This window comes from Lissotriton helveticus, chromosome 3_2 (assembly GCF_964261635.1).
Source record: "Lissotriton helveticus chromosome 3_2, aLisHel1.1, whole genome shotgun sequence".
In the NCBI taxonomy this organism is placed as follows: domain Eukaryota; kingdom Metazoa; phylum Chordata; class Amphibia; order Caudata; family Salamandridae; genus Lissotriton; species Lissotriton helveticus.
In genome coordinates, this window is record NC_136062.1 from 98,548,942 (window position 1) to 98,564,864 (window position 15,923).

Sequence of the window (15,923 nt, forward strand, 5' to 3'; positions counted from 1 at the left end):
TAGGGCTTACGCCTCCAGGGTACATAAGGACAGAGACAAAACTGGAGCGCTACTGGCTTGGATGGCGAGGCAGGATACCGAAATCAAGCCGATCATGGATATTGTCAATCCGGACGGCGCGCTGGTGCGCTCACAGGCTGAGATCCTCCTAGCGTTCCAGCGACACTATACGCAAGTGTACGGGACTCCAACTCAATGCTCCCCTTTTTCTGTGGATAGTTTTTTAGACCCACTGACGCTGCCCACGATTTCGGATTCGGACAAGCGCACCCTTGACGCCAGGATCAAACCCTCTGATGTCACCCAAGCGATTAAGGCCATGTCCCGGAATAAAGCACCGGGACTGGACGGCTTCCCGCTGGAGTACTACTCGACATTCTCTCCCCTAGTGGTCCCCCATTTATCGCGGGTGTTCGGGGCGTCCCTTCATCTAGGGAGGTTACCCCAGTCACTGCGGGAATCCGTGATTGTCACCTTTCCCAAGCCCCACAGAGATCCACTCCACATGGGATCGTACCGCCCCATCACGCTCTTATCAGCCGACTGTAAAATCCTGGGGAAAATTCTGGCTGATCGTTATGCACAGGTCATTCGCCCGCTGGTCCACCCCGACCAATGCGGCTTTGTTCCAGGGCGAAACACCTCCCAGAACCTCCGCCGTGTCTTCCATGTTCAGGATCAGGTGCGTGGCAAATTTCCCCACGCCGCCTGCCTCATTATGGACCTGGAGAAGGCATTTGACACCCTCACCTGGCCCTATCTCTTCTCGGTCTTGCAACGCCTCAATGTTGGCCCGACGCTCATAGCATACACGCGCCTCTTGTATACCGATTTGACCACGCGAGTCCGTATCGGGAAACGTATATCACCAGCGTTCGAGGTTCGGCGGGGCACGCGACAAGGGTGCCCCCTATCGCCTCTCTTATTCGCATTGGTAGTCGAGCCGCTGGCGGTTCGGCTGCGCCTGGAAGGTGTGGAGTGGGGTATCCCACTTGCGGACAGCACGCATTGTGTCTCCATGTACGCGGATGATCTCCTCATATACGTCCGAGACATCGAAACGGACCTAACCCCTATAGGGGCGACACTAGAGGAATTCGCGGATGCCTCAGGACTACAGGTGAACTGGGATAAATCCACAGTCTACCCCTTACACCCGAGCCTACCCCCCCGGGAAGTCGAGCTCGGAGCGCATAAACTCTCATGGTCCGGGGAAGCCCCCCGATACCTCGGTGTTCGCTTGTACCATTCCCCAGCTGACCTCTTCGCAGGGAATCACCACAAAGCACTTGCCAATCTGCGCCCGGCTGTCGCCTTCAGGAATAAACTCCCACTGGCCCCAATAGGACGGATAGCACTGGCTAAAATGATAATGCTTCCCCGACTCCTCTACCACTTCACGAACTTGCCAGTGGTACCACCCAGGTCTTTTTTCCGCGACGTTGACTCCCTCCTAGGGACCCTTATCTGGGGCGAGGGCCGACACAGGGTCGCCCTGAAAACCCTCCAACTTCCCACGACGTTGGGCGGGCTTGGAGCTCCGTCCTTCGAGTCATATTTCCTTGCAGCACAGCTCCAGTGGCTGTCGTACTGGACGGCGGACCGTTACCCTCAGGAAACGGTCACCTCGACCGGCAGAATCGCGGACCCAGAACTCACCCGTCTACTACTCCCGGGCACCAAGCCACGGCGCACATACCCCCTCCAAGTGGCGATAGCGCGCCGGTGCATGATGCGGATCCACCGAATGTCCCCCAATAGGCCTCCGTACTCTCCGCTCTTACCACTGATTGGCAGCCCCAGACAAGACTCCTACTTCACGGCCCCGTTCTTCGCCGAATGGTCGCGCTGTGGCATCACAGATCTGGAATCGCTCTTTGAGGAAGGCCAGATAAAAACACTTGACCGCCTGACCGCTGAATACGGGCTCCCCCCGGGCCAATTCCTCAGGTATCGACAGCTGATTGATGGATACCGACCCCTTTTTAACCTTCGCACGGGTGAGCCAGACACACATCCAGTAATACACACTATCCTACGTATGGGGGTGGGACGCCACTTGGTCACCTGGTTGTATAAATCCATCTGTGAACTCTCACACGCTCCCCTGACGACCTTGCGAGCTACATGGGAGGAGGACATAGGCCGCGCACTACATGACTCTGAGTGGACTAAAGCGCTAGAGGCCCCCAAACGCGTCTCCAGGAACGCCCGCTTCAAGAACATCCAATACTACATCCTACACAGGGCGTACCTCACCCCAGCGCGCTTACAGAAATTCTATCCCTCCACGTCATTCCTCTGCCCCAGATGCTACTCCCCTGCTGCAGATTTTCGCCACATGTTCTGGAGCTGCCCTGACCTTCAGCCCTATTGGCGGGCGGTACACGACACCCTGTCGGAACTGACAGGCCTCACAACATTATCCACCTGGGAGTCTAGCGCACTAGGCATCTTTCATGTCCCTAAGCGAGTCCCAGTGCATAGACGCTTCGTGTCCCTGGCTCTTTTGTTAGCGAACAGATGCATAGCCATGCGCTGGCGCTCCCCGGAGGGTCCCCCTGTAGCAGCCTGGACGGGGGCGGTCGGTAAATGGGCGGCGGCGGAAGAGGATGCTCTTAGAGAGGAAGAAGCCAGGGGCGGGGGTAAATTTCCTATATCCATGGAATGGGCCATGCTCCTCCACAGCTTCCGGCAGTCCACAAGTGTGAGTGCTCCGCCTACCCCTTCCCCCCCCTCCAGCCCGAGAAGACCAATAGCATCTACCTGATGTTTCCCCCCCTCCCCAGAGCAAGCCCCTGATTGACCTCCCACCCTTCTGGAGCGCAGGCTGACTACCTCCCTGGGTCCCCCCCACCCCCCGACACCCGTCACCGGTATTCCCCTGCTTTGACCATGCTGGCGCCCACATGCTTCCCTCCCACGGTTTTGTCCCCCTTGTTCTCTGGTAGCACCGTTCACGGACAGTACAGACCCCGATCCAATGCCCCTGTGACGGGAATTTACGTACCTGTTGTCATCCACTGTCCTCTTGACTATGCTGGTTTACTGTCTCCCAACTTGCAGAAATGGTTGCACGATCTGTACAAATTGACTGAGGAACTGTGTATTTGCACCAGTTGTTTAAACCAAAACACGTTGCACGCATGGCTGAATGTTGATGCCACGTCAGCAGATTATTTCCACTGTATCCATCTACTTTGATGCAACAATAAAACAAATTAAAAAAAAAAAAAATCTAACCCAATCTTCCCTTTAGTGATTATTGAATTAATCTATGGAGCGTTAGTTCCTATGTATAGGACACACTCCCATTTTGTTAAAGGGAGACGGGAAGTTACATATTGGTGACCAGTTAATCTTCATTCAGTATAAATTCAATTTCTGTTATCGATGTATGGGAGTATGTGTTGCTATGAACCCCTTAGTTTGTGAATTTGGATATAAACTGAATAATGAATGATATACCCTGCTATTTGAAATGTATTTCCCTTCACAAATATTTTGCATTTATTTCTTCAATTCATTTGTGATGTCATTGGGAGACATCCTATTTGAGATATAGATTGAAATAATTCGTTTTTGTTAAATATATCCCTTGTAGACACCCTTACCTGTTAGTTGGAATTTTCTTACTTTAACTATTCTGTGCTTCTGCCCATTCCTAGAATACATGTCTGAGTCAGGATGACAGCTGGGCTTTGTGCATTTCTGCTAGACAGTCACACAAAGGGAGCAGAGGTGTGCAGTGCATATCTTGACAGCCCATCACCAGGCTTTTGGGTCTTCCTGAGATAGAGTGGAGGGAGAAGTTGATACTTCCACCTGAATAGGCCTTTGCCTGTCCCCACACAAAGAACTGCATATCCCCTTGTAGTGTACCCAGAGCCAAGGCCAGGAAGGGCAGGGTCTTGTGCACTACAAAGACCTTTCTTTGAAGTCTCTCTACTTCAAAGGCTAAAATAGGTATAATTACTGGACCTCTGACTCCATACACTCAGAACACTTTTGGACTGAGGACATTCTGCCAGGATGAAGAGTTGTTGTGCTGGCAGGAGGGACTTCCAATTGTCTGCTTGCTTTGCTGTCATGGCCTGCTGCCTGCTAGTTCTTGCCTGGGAGTGAGAAGACTGGACTTTGCTCTCTACATCTAAAGATTCTCCAAGGGCTTGGTTGGGCTTGCTTCCTGTTACTGAAGTCTCAGGGACAACAAAGACTTCACTTGCATCTTGCTACATGTGCCTGGGCTCCTCTGCTGCCAGTCGTACTCTGAAAAGTTGTGCCAAATCCAGTCCTGGGCCCTTGGAAGTGAGCACTGGTCAGTAGCGGCTCCTCGAGGGAGTGCTGCAGGGCAGTGGGGCAGGGCGGGGGAGGTACAGGGTGCTTGTAGTAAACTTCGGCATACAGCCGACCGGAGTTAAGTACACAAATTACCTTGTGCGCGTTGCAACACCATTTGCGTTGCAGCGAGTGCAATGCAATTTGTTTTCTTTATTTATGTACATAACTACGGTTGGCCGTATTCCGGAGTCTACTACCACCCACCCTGCCCCTCCCCTGCCCCAGCCCACCGCCCCGCAGCACTCCCTCCAGGAGCTGCTACTGGTATTAGTGCTGCAACCAAAAATTTTAATATCAGCGCATCCATGCAAAATTGTTGCATCGCCGCTGCCTGCACCGAAGCAGTCTCCCCGCTCGCTGAGTGCACAGCACATCAACCTCGACTTACAATGCAGCCTCAACATTGCCAGAGCTCCTCCGAAATGCCACCGCTGCGAGAGTCTCTGAAACCGCAACACCAACATCCATGGTGCACCGTCCCGACTGCAGCTCAGTCCAGGCCCTGCATTGCTTTCAATCGATCCATCGCCTTTTGCCCAGTGGTTCACCATCAACGAGTGGAACTGATGCACTGCGCTCCCGAACTCTATGCATCCTCAACGCTGCCTTCAGCGAATGAAGGCCTTGCACCAGCAATGGGTGCATTACCTTCTTTGCGCACAGTATAATACAGAGTACCAGAGCCTCAACAACCTTGCACCACGTACAGGGGCCGACGCATCACTAGTATCTGTGACGCCTCACCTCCTCTGCGCACCACATTGTCTACAATTTGAGACGCATTCAAGGGACTGTCAGTGGGTCTGCGTGACTCCTGTACCCGGCCTGCACTCAATAGTGGTTGGAATGAACTTTAGGAATTGTCCCTATGAAGTGTGACCAGATAGCCCCAGTTGGAGCTATTGATTTTTAAGCATGGCCTTTGGATTTAATCTCGAAAAATTCATATCTTGATTTGTGAATGTTGGATGTTTGTCATTTTGGTCTTGTTTTACTCGGATAAATATTGAATATTTTTTCTTAACTGGAGTGGAGTACATTTTTGGTGTTTTCTCTGTGTTACTGTGTGTCCACAAATACGTTACACATTGCCTCTTTAGTTTAGTGTAACTTCTCTGTGCCAACGTACCGGAGGGTGAACACAGCTGAACTAGTAGGGGCTTATTTATAAGCCTCTTGAGCCACCGATGCATCACATTTAACATGGGGAAAAGTGACCTACAGGTGGTGTAAGGGTCTTCCAAATAAGCCCCTTAGTGTGCACAACACTTATCCTAACTAGAGTGGTAGTCCCTACTTAAATAGAGTGCACACCTCTGCCAAACAAAGACCCCATTGCTAACAATTATTATTTTTTATAAGAGCTAATTAACAGCTTAATATTCTGTTCTCCCCAGTGGAAATTTCGGAATACTAATCACAGATACTCTAAACCAATAATTTATATTTCTCTACATGCTTATCGGTTAAAGAGACTATCTGCTAAATGATGTCACATTTTATCTCAAAACCTAATCAGACATCATCAAAAACGCAAATTTCTAGATGCTTATTGTTGTTCATTGTTATTTCTCTCTGCCCGGTACCACATCACTATGTTTTTCTTTTCATTCTACGGTCTCTTTAAACCAGACATTGGACTCTCCGGGCCAAATTTAAGATATGACAAAATTGTTTTTCATTCACTTATTTTAATCAAACCAATTCATTCACATGACACATTTATTTTATTTAGTGTGTGTGTATTTACAGCACTGATAACGTATGATGGCAACTATGGCCCTTAGCAAATGAGCGGAGATTAATTTATTATATTCCTATGCAAAAACTGTTTTGCAAAAATACATGGAAAAGATGGATATCAAGTGTAGACCAAAAACATTACAAATAAGAAAATTAAACTCAGAAAACTATAGACTAAGAATGTTCCAGTGAAATAAATTTTTGAAACTTCACTTTTCTGGGCCTTGTAACAGCCCTGGTGTTCATCTCATTGAGAAAGTTATGACAGTAAGAAAGCCAGGTAATGGGACAATATAAATCACTGTGCAGTATATCATGGACGTTGACTGTGGCTATGCTAGAACATACATGCATAGTGTGCTTTAAAAAAATCTCAAAAAGAATGCAGGAATGCAAGCCAATGAATATCCACACCACAAAAGAGGTACTTGGAGACTCGGGTCTGGCTTGGCAAACAAAACCCCTTAAATACCTAGGCCTGCTGTTCGGGAGAGACCTAAAATCCACCTTAGAACACAATGAGGACGCAGCCCTGAAAAGGATAAAGGAAAGACTGGACCTGTGGTCACCCAAATACATAAGCTGGTGGGGCAGGATCGAAACAATAAAAATGATGGTCACGCCCGCCATCAACTACACACTCAGCATGCTACCGCTGGCAATGACAGATGCTTTCCATAAAAAACTGGACAAACTCAAACAACTTCGTGTGGAGAGATAAGAAGCCAAGAATCAATCTACAAAAGCTGAGACTAACAAAAGACCTGGGGGGCCTCAACATAACGAACTTCAAAAACTTCCAAACTGCGTGCCTAGCGAAGCAAGGAATATCCTGGCTCCCCAACACCCAAGGCTACGAACCTGTATGGCTGGGGGTTGAAAGGAACATCCTGGGGGGAATCAATCCCATAGCGCTACTCACAGCAAACAAGCACCCCCAAAGACTCAACCCAATCCTGAAGCACACCAAAGAGGCACTAATGAAAATAGACAGGAAGATGGGACAGAGAATGAAAGGTACAACATGGGAATCAATCTTGCTCAACACGAAGATAACATACCAGGGGAAAATACTGCACAACGAAACATGGATGGAGAAAGGAATAACTCTACCAAACCAACTAGAAGCAAAACACTCGCAAATAACATTCCAAACTCTGCAACAATTACACGCGCTCGCAGAAGGCGAACTATACACATTCCTGAAAATCAAAACTGCCATAACGAAAGCAAACCTAAGTAAAGAAGAACCCACCATCATCAAATACATGCAAAGCCTGAACACGACGGGTCACCAAACGGCTAAAATATACAAGCTCCTCAGCCCCACCACATCCGCATTGAACAAGAAAGCAACGAGCACATGGGAACAACTCCTGGGCAGGCGGCTAAACGAGGACGAAAAGAGTAAACTGTGGCGTTCGTCGTCAACAAATAAGATAACCCCACAACTAGCACAGACAAAATTCTGGCTCCTCCACAGAGCATACTGGACCCCGGCAAAACTCCACAAAGCTGGCATAAGAGACAGTGATAGCTGCTGGAACTGCGAAAAAGAGAAAGGCACCCTAGAACACCTGCTCTTCGAGTGCCCCAAAGTCAAAAAGTTCTGGTCAAGGGTAAACAACTTCATCAATGACATCTTCAGCATAGACATAACGATCAGCTTTGTGAGCCTTGCCACGGAATACAAGACGGCAGACCTAAACAGCAAAGAGGAAAGAGACCTAATGGACATACTGCTAACAGCAGCGCTAAAAATAATCCTGACAAACTGGAAAAACACAGCCAAAGCGAATTTTAAAACTTGGATAAACTGGGTGACATTTCTCAGAGGAGCACACAATATAACCGGCAAGTTCTCAAAGGAGCACAATGCTAAGGAGGTGATGTGGGAACGCCTCGACACACACCTGGAAACCCCAAATACTGGATAAGAACCCCCCCCCCACCCTCCTCCCCTCTTTCTTCTTTTTTTTTTTCTTTCTCTCCTCTGACGACAACGACGCCGCAGTTCTATTAAGTTTACTATACTGTACTGTATATATAACCTCTGATATGCACATTTTATATTTTAATAAAAACATTTGAAATAAAAAAAAAAAGAATGCAGCTGATACAGACTGGGTCATCGCCGGCGTATAATCCAAGCTCTGGGAAAGTTTTGAATTTTATTTTACAACTCACACAAGGACCACGTCAAGTATCCATCAAGGTCTAAACTGAAGCCTTACTGCTCTATTGCAACGCTTACATTTCTACACAAAATATACACTTTCCCACTAATCTTTACTTTGTTTTATAGAGTTCATCGAGGCAATGTGCCGATAAAAAAAGAACATACGTTTGAAAAATGACTTTTTTAATACTATTCTCAAAATGTCTTTTTTAACAAAGCTTATTTAATAGTTGTTGGTAGTAAATAATAGATCTATATTGAATAAATAATTCGTTTTCTAAATGTTCAAAATCTTTTTTACCTTTCGGAGATCCATCAAATTTGGATACTGGGACATCAGGTATGTGCCAGAAACTGATTCTTCCGGATGTTCCTCCCGCATATAGAATTTTATAAAATGGTTCTTTTCTTTCATTCAAAAAGCCCATTGCACAGGAAAACCCCTGCAAACAAAAACAGATTGCTCATCTAAACAGAGGAATAGAATATCAAAACATATTGGATGAAACTCCGAAAATCCCACCGTTGTATTAATGGTGGCTGCTGGATTCCCCATCAACCACAGTGTGGTTCTCTCTCTATATTGGTGCCAGGTTTCCAACAATGACGCTTCAAGTCACTCCGCCGCCGGAAACAGTTTCTCAACATCCCATCCATTAAAGGGCATACGTCAATGTCTAGCAGACAGTCCACCCTACTAAGGATGGTTGTTATGACCTACCTTTCTCCTGTTCGGGACCACCAGTTAACGCCAAAGACAAAAAAATAATCTCCACTCTTTGGAAGAAAACTCCCAGTGTGTCAGGGCCATTTTTTTGTTTGTTTTTCAATAACAAACTACTTTGGCAGTTTATTTTGAAAAACAAAGCACTTTGCCAAGTTGGAACTGTAAAGATGATAAAGACTTGACAAAGCTCCAGTACCTTCAGCTGAGCCGCAGTGGTGGTTCCACCCAAGGCACAGCGATCCCAACCTGGCTTGCGGGGATCTCTAAGTATTTGGGACGGTCCTCCGCCAAGACAGCTGTCAGCTATCCCTATGCTGACCTGGCATTCCACCAAACTCTAATGCAGAATAGAAGTGTTACTAGACCTCATAGCATAACTTAACTGAGATATATATATGTTACCTACTGGCAGTCGCCAGTAGGTAGATATAGTATATTATCCATAAGAAATCCACAACATTCTATTTGGAATAACTTTAGCGCCGATTGACAAATCTTCGTGCTCAGTTCTGCTCCTTCCCTGAAAGTTTGGGGGTGATTGGTCAAGCAGGGGCCGAGAAAAAAAGGGGTTCCCAAAATGTGTTTTCCCCATGCAATTTCCCATAGGACCTTTAGACACGGCTAAAGCCCGAACGGCTGAACGGAATTACACCAAATTTGGCAAAGAGGTAGTCCTCAGTTCAGACTTGTGCCTTTTGCTGATTTGGTGTTAATCCGTTCAGTAGTTACTGAGGAAATTACAGTTAAAACCATTTATATATCTATGGGCGTGGTGGATCCGCGTATCTATCCGCGTACCCTACATGCAGCCTACAAGCACCCTGCCGTGCACGAATGCTAATTGGCTGACAACAGGAAGTGTTGGCAGCCATCTTGTGCCTCGGTAGAACCGAGGCACAAGAAACCAAAAATAAAAGGCTGCAGAACGCGAAGAGGGAGCAGGGTAGACACACCCTGACCCCCTAGGCCTGCTCAGGGGGTCCCACAAGGACCCCCAGGGCCCAAAAAAAATCTAAAAACTATATAAATAATAGGCGAGATTCGCGCACCAGCGCTAATTTCGGCCGATTTTTTTTTTGTTTTTAAAAGAAGCGCGAGCTCCCGCGCTTCAGTGATAATTAGCCCCCGGGAGGCCAAATCCCAGGAGCAATAAAAGAATTGGGTGGGGGGCCCAAAGGGGCCCCCAGCCCGGGGACCGCCACCACCGGGGCTTCAAGAGAAAATGTGTGGGGGTGCTCATAGCCTCCCCAGCCCCGGGGACCGCCACCCTTGGGGCTTCAAACTGTAAAATTAAAAAAAAAAAAACTGTGTGGGGGGCTCAAGCCTCCCCACACGCCCTGGGACTGCCACCTCCCGGGGCTCGAATATTTAAAATAAGAGGGTCCGTGACGGACCCCCAGCCCCGGGGACCACCACCATTAAAAATGGTGGGAGGGCGGCTGCGCGGCACCCCTCCTGGGGCCCTTGATGGCCCTGGGGACCGCCACCCCCAGGGCCGGCTCCTGCAGTGTCCCGGGGCAATAAATGGCCTAAGGAGGGGGGACTAAGCAGCCCCCCTCCTAAAATAAAATACATTTAAAAAAAAGGCCGGGCCCCGGGGATGGGGTCCCCGGGACCAATTATGGCCTTGAGAGGGGGGCCACGTGGCCCTCTTAAAAAATGAAATAAGTTTTTTAAAAAAGGTGTCAGGCCCTGGGGATGGGGTCCTCAGGGCCAAAATATTAGGAAAAGAAGGGCCGAAGGCCAGGCCCCCTACCAGCATCACTCTGCAAACGCGCCCCCTGGCGCGTTTGCAGAGGGAGAAAGAATTCCCCTTGAATAATGGGGTCCCTGGGGGCCAACTAGCCCACCAGGAACCTCCAGTATGCGCCAGGGGACTGCGTTGCAGAGAGGTGTTCTGAGGCCATGCCCCTTTTTACACCTCTCTGCACCGCAGCTCTGTGGCGCTTACTGGAGGTAGCTGGTGGGCTAGTTGCACCTCAGGGACCCTCAGTATTCAAGGGGAGTTAATCCCCCAACGTAAAACGCAACACGGGGCGCCTTTGCACAGTGGTGAAGGTAGGGGGCGGTGCCTGAGCTCACATGTGTGCAAACACACCCTGTGGCGCGGTTTAAGTTGAGGAATTAATTCCTAGTAAATCGTGTGGGTCCCTGGGGGCCAACTAGCCCACCAGGTACCTTCAGTAAGCGCTACGGAGCTGCGTTGCAGAGTGTTGTAAAAAGGGGCATGGCCTCTGAACACCTCTCTGCAACGCAGCCCCCTGGCGCATACTGGAGGGATCTGGTGGGCTAGTTGGCCTCCAGGGACCCACAGGATGGAGGAGGAATTAATTCTCTAACTTAAAACGCCCCACAGGGCGTGTTTGCAGACATGTCACCTAAGGCCATGCCCCCTTACTTTATCAGTGTGCAAACGCACCCTGTGGTGCGTTTTAAGTTGGGGAATTAATTCTCTTTCAATACTGAGGGTCCCTGAGGGCCAAATAGCCCAACAGGTATCTCCAGTAGGCGCCAGGAAGCTGCGTTGCAGACAGGTGTTCAGAGGACACGCCCCTTTTTACACCTCTCAGCAACGCAGCTCTGTGGTGCTTACTGGAGGTACCTAGTGGGCTAGTTTGACCCTAGGGATCCTTAGGATTGAAGAGGACTTAATCTCTCAACTTAGAACAGTGACAGGGTGCGTTTACAGAGTGGTAAAGGGAGGGGACGGGGCCTGACGTGATGTGTGCAGACACGCCCTTTGGCGCGTTTTAAGTTGGGGAAACAATTCAACTTCAAACCTGAGGGACCATGGGGGCCAAGTAGTCCACAAGTTGCTCCCCAGAAGTGCCACTTCGCTGCGTTGCAGAGAGGTGGTGCATGCCGTGCCCCTTTTTACATCTCTCTGCTACGCAGCTCTGTGGCGCTTACTGGATGTACTACGAATTCCGATTTACTCACCTGTTATCAGGAGAGACCTCAGTGCTGCATCTTTGAGCCCAGTACTGATCCTCAAAAGTAATTCTGACCATACCTACCATTAACTTGAATTTCCTTGCATAGGCTAACATTAACTGGTTTCACTTGGAAATTCTTCAAAGTGTGGAGTTTTGGAACTTTTAAATATTTACCTAAAATCATCCGAACAACGAATTCCGATGTACTGACCTGTTATCAGGAGAGAACCCAGTGCTGCATCTTTTAGCCCAGCACTGACCCTGAAAAGTAATTCTAACTGTACTTACCACTAACTTGTATTTCCTTCCATAAAAATCCATTGTCTGGTTTTCACCAGAAAAGATTTTAAGTGTCTATTTTCAGAAACTAAAAATATTCCTTAAAAATCGCCTGCATGACTTAAACGCATTCTTTCAACTGTTTACAGGAGATGCACCAGTGCTGGATCCAGGATCCACCGAGTAAGAAAAAGTGAGAATAGCACTACTTACCTGTGTAAACTTTTAAAATACAATAATATTTCTTAAAAATCACTACTGTAACTAAAACACTTTTACTCAACCGTTTACAGGAGATGTCCAAGGACTGAATCTAGGATACAGTCATGTGGTTAGAAAAGTAATCCATAAAGTAACTAATTGCATTTAACTAGAAATTCACATTAAGGTCAATGTTGCATTGTGTTTGAAATTGTGTTGCCCATTGCAACAACTGTAACTACTGTACTTAAAATTCTATTGCATATTTGCAAAGTATTTAAACTAAAGTAATTCTTTCTGAGAAAGTATATTTTGTAATGTCATGTATAATGTAATTTAAAAAATAAAATATCAAAAAATAAATAGTTTAAAAAATGTAGTAAATCAGTATCAAAAAAATTAATATAACAATTAATACACTTTAAAATTGTCATTTACAAAACCTTCGAAATTCACTGAAAAAAACATAGGTTTCAGGCCTGATATTGTTAGGTATTAGCATTTAAAAAACATTTGAAATTCACTGAAAAAAACATAGGGTTCAGGCCTGATATAGTTAGGAATTAGCATTTAAAAAAACGTAGAAATTCACTGAAAAAAACATAGGTTTTAGGGGTGTTCTAGTTAGCTGGACATTTCACTCGTACAAAACCATTGTAATTGCTCCGATATAATTAGTTGTACTCACTATATTACATCATTCATTTGTCATTTGAGATGTCAGTGATGTCACTGACCATGTCATGAATGATGTAATATGTGACATCATCAGCAGTGGTTTGCAGGCGCGCAAGATATAGCGAGTACAACTAACTATATCGGAGGAATTTCAATGGTTGTGTACGAGTGAAATGTCCAGCTAACTATAACACCCATAAAACCTATGATTTTTTCAGTGAATTTCTAAGGTTTTTTAAATGCTAATTCCTAACTATATCAAGCCTGAAACCTATGTTTTTTTCAATTTTTTTGCTAATTTTTTTCTTAGCCTCTGGTACAGGTTGGCAGAAAATAAATCCTTCAAATTTCAAGTGTAGGATTCCATCCCCAATGAACTTCACCCCAAAAAAATTCCTCCAAATTTCAAGTGTAGGATTCCATCCCCAATGAACTTCACCAATACAGGGATACAGTGGAGAAGTTTGGCTCACCGATTAGAGCGGCAGACCCTGAGGCCAGGGTTCAATTCCCGACGCGGCAGGGTCTTGGGCTCAATGTCCAAGGACTCGATAATTCTCGCCTCTGTGCCTACTCTACTCTTGGGTCCCACTCTGCAAATCTGGGCAATAGTTTGCTTAATCTCCACAACGGCCTCGAAAGCGCTAGGATGCCTGGCTTCACCATGGGGGTGCCCAGTAAAAGGCATCTCACAGGGAAAGCCAGGAAGGGTTCCACAGCGGTATACAGCGCCAGGATGCCTGAAAGGTGATAGTGCGCTTTACAAGTATACATACATTTAAGCTCATATGGTGGAGGGATCGGGCACTTGAGTCATCAATGCGAAAAAATCCCACACGGAGATTCACAGTCAATAGAATACTCTGGTCTCAGTCTGGTGCCTGAAGAAATCGGAGTTCTTTAAAAGCTGCAATTTAAAAACAGTCAAGGGATGCTGCTGAGCAGGTTAGGACTGAATGTCAAGTATCATTCCCCCAAGATGCACTTGTTCTACCCTATGCCTAAGCTAGATAGACCATGCGGCCTCTTTACTGCAACTTTGGTACTCAGCATTTCCAATGGCACAGAGCTTCACTGGATAACGCTTCCTGGCAATTGCATCCAGCTTAGTCACCAATGGCAGACTGGGGTTATCTAGTTAAGGAGCAGTCTGTCTCAAAAGGAAATCTATAGCTCAACTTGAATATTTTGCAATTTTCCCTATAGACTTACATGTGGCCTAACCAACTTCTATTATGAAGTTTTGGACAATGTTAAAGATAACAGTTAATTCTAAACAAATTCCCCATTCTTACTTGCATTTCACAACTTCATGGTGTTAATTACTTAATCATTAACTTGTTCAGCCTTGGCTTGCCCTGTACCTTAGCATACGAAGGCTTTCAGATTTCTAGTCGATTACTACTCTAGTCAGTATTTTTGTTTAGATTCTGGTGCATGTATTCTTCATTTATAACAGTATGACTACAATTACGAGTACCAGAACGTTCTTCCTGTACTTCACTTACATTCACTTTTCTTCATGGTCCCTGTGGAGAATGATAACGTCAAACATGAGGTTTGCCGGCATTATTCTCTACCAAAGTAATTAAAATAGGCAAGTATGGCGTCCCTCATACTTTAAACACCTCACTGAGAAATATACACTAGAGAAGGACTTTCCCAGTCACACTACCCTAGCAGGTAAATGTTGTGCTTCTCGGAACATTAAATAATAAGTAATATATGGGGATTTTTGTTTTAAAGCCCATTCAAAACATTATATTTTATAGATGTTGCATCATATGCTAACTAATAAATCCCATCGACTATTAAGAAATAAATCATCTGGATCTTAAATTGAAAGTAATTGCTTACTTTATGTCTCACACAGACATAATTTCATTTAAGCATTACTTTTTCTAAATAATTTTTTGTCCTGAATTTTCCTCTCTTCCTCCTTTAAGATCTTCAATTTTGCACGAGTATTTCATCGGAGAGCAGTTGCTCGAGATACATTTTCTTGGAAAACCCTGCAGGTTCATTTAATATTATTTTCAATAATTATAAAATCACAAAGTTATGTGATTAGTCAACTATTGGGTCAACCACGTATATCTTGTTATGAGTAAAATGATAATATTGATAAGGGAGAATATTAGGAAATTAGAACTCTGGAGACATCAAAATATTCGTTTTGGTAACTGTTTCACAAGTAAGCTTAACAACATAGGCTCGTGAATGTGCACGCCATGGGTATAGTAAGTAACTTGTACTATTTTTCTTGTCACAATCTAATTAGAGACCAAGCGTTTTCTGTAATTGTGTTGAACATTTTAATATCTTGTCATTTTGTATTCATTTCTGTTACGATTCTCATTTTAAAATGGCTGAGGAAGTGACCTTTAGTCTCGAAACACCTACTGGCTGCTTGTCAGCGTCAAGATTTAACTGAATTCAGCGATGAAATACTATATATTTTTATCTTACAATAAAAAGTGGAACCAGGAATTACAGTTATATTCATTCATCACTTCTAATTCGTGGGTTCTTATCAAGCTCTTTCAGCGCAAAAGAAAGGCTCCAATAAGTATGTGTAGATATTGATTGGGGAATGCCCCCAAAGTTGCCTCAACGTTAAGGTCAGAGTAATGACCTTACTGAGGTAATTATAATTAGGGGGTACCCTGTAACACGTGTTGAACCCAAAAAATGGCTGTGATATGGCAGCTTATTTTTTTTTTTTTTTGGAAACTGCATGTGATTTGTTTTCAGACTGTCTAAATATGTTCCCATAAGAGGTTCTTCTTTCCCTGTAATTGGATATCTTAGCATAAACTTTGCCTGAGGTGGGCGGAGC

The 15,923-nt window shown here is 45.8% G+C and overlaps 1 protein-coding gene across 1 annotated transcript in view; it reads right to left on the bottom strand.

Moving 5' to 3' along the window:
* WDR72 (WD repeat domain 72) overlaps positions 1 to 15,923 on the bottom strand; it is a 1,209,089-nt gene that overhangs the window by 855,097 nt on the left and 338,069 nt on the right. Inside the window, exon 10 of the mRNA XM_078684855.1 lies at positions 8,565 to 8,706. Within this exon, the coding sequence (XP_078540981.1) occupies positions 8,565 to 8,706 (142 nt within the window). The remainder of the gene's footprint in view (positions 1 to 8,564; positions 8,707 to 15,923) is intronic.